The sequence below is a fragment of the Bidens hawaiensis genome, unplaced genomic scaffold (genome assembly GCF_021521415.1).
Source record: "Bidens hawaiensis isolate Kalapana, Puna unplaced genomic scaffold, B.hawaiensis_p1.1 tig00011787_1, whole genome shotgun sequence".
Classification (NCBI taxonomy): Eukaryota; Viridiplantae; Streptophyta; class Magnoliopsida; order Asterales; family Asteraceae; genus Bidens; species Bidens hawaiensis.
Window position 1 is genome coordinate 369800 of NW_027491935.1, and position 4984 is coordinate 374783.

At 38.4% G+C, this 4984-nt stretch overlaps 1 protein-coding gene across 1 annotated transcript; it reads right to left on the reverse strand.

Annotated features, from left to right (window-relative positions):
- Positions 1 to 343: 343 nt before the first annotated feature.
- On the reverse strand, positions 344 to 1370 carry LOC143538965 (uncharacterized). Its single transcript, XM_077032398.1, has 2 exons — positions 860 to 1370; positions 344 to 789 (listed from the first exon to the last, which is right to left on the reverse strand). The coding sequence occupies exons 1-2, from the start codon at positions 1368 to 1370 to the stop codon at positions 344 to 346; spliced, it is 957 nt and encodes a 318-aa protein (XP_076888513.1).
- Between the last annotated feature and the right edge of the window lie 3614 nt (positions 1371 to 4984).

Sequence of the window (4984 nt, forward strand, 5' to 3'; positions counted from 1 at the left end):
CGGGACGATTATCCCACACGTGTTGAACCAAATCCGCCTTAAATTGGTTATGTATATCACTTGATGTGAGCTGGTGAATGTCATACGTTCGTTGGTCTTGGGTTGGTTGAGGGAAGTGTTCTGGAACGCTTCCTGGTATATAGTGTTGACATATTGCTTTTCTCTCGTCTTCTAAAATCATATTATGCAATATGATACACGTATACATGGCATCGCTCATTTTTGCCAAAGTCCATACATGACAAGGGTTTTTCACATAATGCCAACGTTTTTTTAGAACCCCGAAACACCTCTCGATATCCTTTCTCGCGGACTCTTGCTTCTTCTTAAAATAATCTCTTTTTTATTCGATAGGGTCTTGAAACGTCTTTACGATGATCGAGTACTCTGGATATATCCCATCTCCCAAATAGTATCCGTGACGACAGAAGGTATCGTTGGCATAAAACGGTAAGACCGGTATGCTACGGCTGATGTAATACTCTAACACGGGTGACGCGTTGAGAACGTTTATGTCGTTGTTGGACCCTACTGAGCCGAAGAAGGCTGACCAAATCCAGAGGTCGTATGAACAAATGGCTTGCAGACTAACCGTTGGCACTCCATGGTCACCACGAGTGTATTGATCTCGCCATGCGGTTGGACAGTTGGCCCACTCCCAATGCATGCAATCTATACTCCCGATCATGCCTGGAAAAGAATGTTTGCTTTCGTGTACATCATATATGCGAGTCAGGTCGTTTGAAGTAGGAATCCTCAGATAACGACGAAAGTATAATTGTATTATCCCTATACAAATAAATTATTAAACAATATTTATATTAAAAACAATAGTTAATACAAGCAATTTAAATATTACCGATGCAAAAATTCTCCAACGCGTCTCTCGTTGTTTTCTCAGCCATCTTTAAATACTCGTCATTGATATTGGTCGTGTTGCCGTATGCGAGGATGCGTATAGCCGAAGTACATTTTTGGATGGCGGAGAATCCTAAATATCCTCTTGCATCGGGTTTCTGTTGAAAATATTCATACTCCCGCTCCATATCTCCAACGATGCGCAAAAATAAACGCTTGGACATCCGAAAACGACGTCGAAACATAGCGTCGTTAATTGTAGGTGTGTCGTCGAAGTAGTCCTTCATCAAACGAGCGTTCGCTTGCGTACGATCCCGAAGGATATATGACCGTCTACGTGGTGCCGTAGATGGAGCAGAGCCGGACACCATGTTATTGACGACGGCCCGAACCGCGTTCGTGACCTCTAAATGCTCTTCCGCCACTTGTCGGTGAATCTGATGAATTCTTCGACTCTCGTTTATTAATTGATCCAAAATCTCGGCAGAGTTCGTGGAATCCGGGGAACTCATTGAGTTTGAAGAAGTATGAAAATAATAAAAATGATTGGTATTTTTATGTTTGTGTTTGTGTATGATAAGGTGAAAATAGTTAGATAAAGTTTGATATATATATTAAGTTTTTAATTTTTTTTATATATAGCTGTTACCCAACGGCATTATTATTATTATATTATTTTCTTTCCATCTTTGCAGGCGACAAATATATCCCGCCCCCGCCCCTTTTCGCCCAATTATCGCCGGGGGGGGGGGGGCGGTGTTCCTCCAAAAAATCGCCCCAAAATTGCCCCTTTTCTCGCCCACTACGTTTAGCCTTAACTTTTGAAATGTTATATTTTTAGGTAAGTTATGGCTTCTATTTACATTATTTTGGTCACACATTATAATAGTATTTTCTTTCTATATATATAATATTAGTATTATTTTTTTATTACTTTTTTATATTACTGTTAAACTTTGATTTTCTTTGTATTGCTTCATACATATGTACTTTAGAGCTGATGGTCTCTCTAGAAGCCACCTCTTTATCCCTTTGGATAGAGGTATGATGTGCCTACATCCCATCCTACTTATAGTTTTGCTGTTAGTTGGCCTTCACCGGGTATGATTAATATTTTCAGGTAACTTTTACTCTGTGTTGCATTTTTATTTTCCGGTAACATTTATTTTATTTTCTAGTAACTTTTATATTTACTTGTATTCATTATAGGGAATTATAACAAAAATCAACGTAGTTTTAGGAAACATATTCCTGAAAAGTTACATATATATGAGAACGGGTGAAGGAGAATACTGTTCCAATGACGTGATACAGAGAAAATGGATAGAGATTTGACCAAGGGTTGGAAAGGTTAGTAACAAAACAACTACAACAAAAACTGAAACAACCGACAAAGTGGCTCAAATGACCTAACTGTTTATCAACATTCACGTGATAAATATCAAGCGAAAATAAAAATGATGTTTTTACTTAGACTAGTTTGGGAGATTTTTGTTAGTAATCTTGTATAATAGAATCCGAAAATAAGAAAAGAAATAATCAAGAAACATTGAACCGGGCTTGTGTTTGATACAATTCCCTTAAACAGATTCGTGGTCTGTTCCCAGGGTACTCCGGTTAGAAGCATTACTGGCGGACTCGATCACTTGCCTGAAACGAAAATCGTAACAATGTTGTTGCAGCAAAGAGGAAGAAGAAGTGTGTTGGTGTATCTAAACTGAACAGATGGTCCTGGTTATATAACCACAAAATCATAATCAGTACTGATAATGACCATTAAATAATAATAATATCAAATAATGGTCATTAGTGCAGAATTAAAAGCCGATTAATAATAATCATCATCATAATGATTATTAATGGTATTGACCAGACCAACAGATTTTGAATCTCAAAAACAAATTCAAAAAATTGTCTTACGCGGGTTCGGGTTTTTGGAGCTGTAAGCGTGTCCGCGGGACGTGCGGGCACGCACGAGTTTGATGAATTTATATTCTAGGAACCCAATTTTGCACCCCCTCCCTTGCCCCCCCCCCCCTTGCGCGCGCGTAGGACCTGTGTTAAAACAAGTCATAAATATTCAAATGAGTGGTAAACGCTCTACATTATATACCACTCTTTATTTTGTTCCCAATCATGTGAGACAACTTTCACCACTTCCTTCCTAAGACTTCATTCACACACTTTAAAAACTTCTAACAATCCCCCCACATGAATGGAGGTCGAAACAAAGATATCAGCAGTTGAATCTTGTATACAATAGGTAGGTGTTACCCTTTGAACATTTTCTTAGCAAGCATACTTAGCACACTAGTTCTGAGTAGACAATGATGTCTTTGAACTCATCTGCTATTTGGTTAACGACAATACACTTCACACAAGACTCTCCCTAACAAATTCAAGTCCTCATAGTTATGTTCGTTATGGTCATGAACATGCTTCTGGTTCTGCAAGAGCTATTAAGTATTGTTCCCAACAACACCCTTCGAAACGACTCCACTTCTCTCTCACATAAGTGATTCACCATGTATGACTATCTTGGTCGAATAATTAAAAGCCATATGCCTAGCCTCACAATTGTCACTTTAGGAATGGACTAGGAAGCTTACCTAGCTATATAGTAAACTCCCTTTTAAATTATAGGATTACCCCCCCCCCCCCACACACACTGACCGCACTAATTCATACAATTAGGTTTTCCTATTGAACTCAATTATTGGGATCTCCAATCCGTTGAGTTGGGTTTCCTTTGTATGAATTTTAATTTTTCAAGAGCTTCAGTCAATGATAATTCCAGTAGATATTAATTGTTGTACCGTATTATGTCTACGTCTAATATGTCTATTCTTATCATTATACATTGTGCTATGACCTTTGCCAATTGCCGATTGGCTATCACAATGTGTACAGATGGCCGATGTCGGCTTAGGCCATCTTAGTATATCCTCAACAAATTGACGTAATCATTTGCCTCTTCGCCCGCTTTATCTAGGGCGATGAATTCTGATTCCATCGTGGATCTAGCTATAACCGTTTGCTTTGATGATTTCCACGATATTGCAGCACCTCCAAGTGTGAATACATACCCACTTGTTTCTCTGGAATCATTCGTGTCAGATATCCAATTTGCATCACAGTGTCCTTCGATAACTGTTGGATATCTGTTATAATGTAACCCGTATTCCCTAGTGTATCTTAGGCACCAAAGCAAACGAATCACACAGTTCCAATGAGTTGAACTTGGGTTGCTTGTGTATCTACTTAGCTTGCTCACAGCATATACAAAAGCTGCCAATAATTCTTGAGTATTCCAACTGGTTAATGGGTTCACCTCTATTCTTAGCTAAATGTTGACTTGTGTCAATGGGAGTTCTAGCTACATTAGAGTCGTTCGCATTAAACTTCTCAAGAATTTTGCTCATGTAGTGGGATTGAGTTAAAACAAGTCCATTTTGGGTTCGTTTGATTTTAACTCCCAGAATCATATCCGCGAAACCCATGTCTTTCATGTCAAATCTTGATTTTAGCGTGTTCTTTGTGGACGTTATGATTTTGTCATCACTTCTAGCAATGAGCATATCATCTACGTATATACACGAAATGACATATCAATCGCATGTTTCCTTCACGTATACACATTTGTCACATTCATTGATTTTGAACCCAGCATCAAGCATGACATGATGAAACTTTTGGTGCCATTGTTTAGGAGCTTGTTTCAATCCATACAAGGATTTCACAAGTTTACACACTTTCTTTTCTTGCTCAATGGCTATGAAGCATTCAGGTTGTTCCATGTAAATCTCTTCCTCCAGATTTCCATTCAAGAAAGCTGTTTTTACATCCATTTGGTAAACTTCCAAGTTTCTAATAGTGGCAATGGCAAGCACCAACCTGATAGAGGTTATTCGCGTAACTAGCAAATATGTATCAAAGTAATCTAAACCTTCTTGTTGTTTATTTCCTTTGACCACCAACCTTGCCTTATACTTATCGATGGTGCCATCAAGTTTTATCTTCTTCTTGAAGATCCATCGATATCCTAGTAGTTAACACCCTTGAGGAAGATCCACTACTTCCTATGTATGATTTTGTAAGATAGAATCTATCTCACATTTGATGGCCT

Excerpts from the sequence above, each read along its gene's own strand:
- LOC143538965 (XM_077032398.1), bottom strand. The coding sequence starts at position 1,370 with ATGAGTTCCCCGGATTCCACGAACTCTGCCGAGATTTTGGATCAATTA. Across the intron at positions 790-859 it reads GTTGGAGAATTTTTGCATCG|GGATAATACAATTATACTTT; the intron begins GTAATATTTAAA and ends TTATTTGTATAG.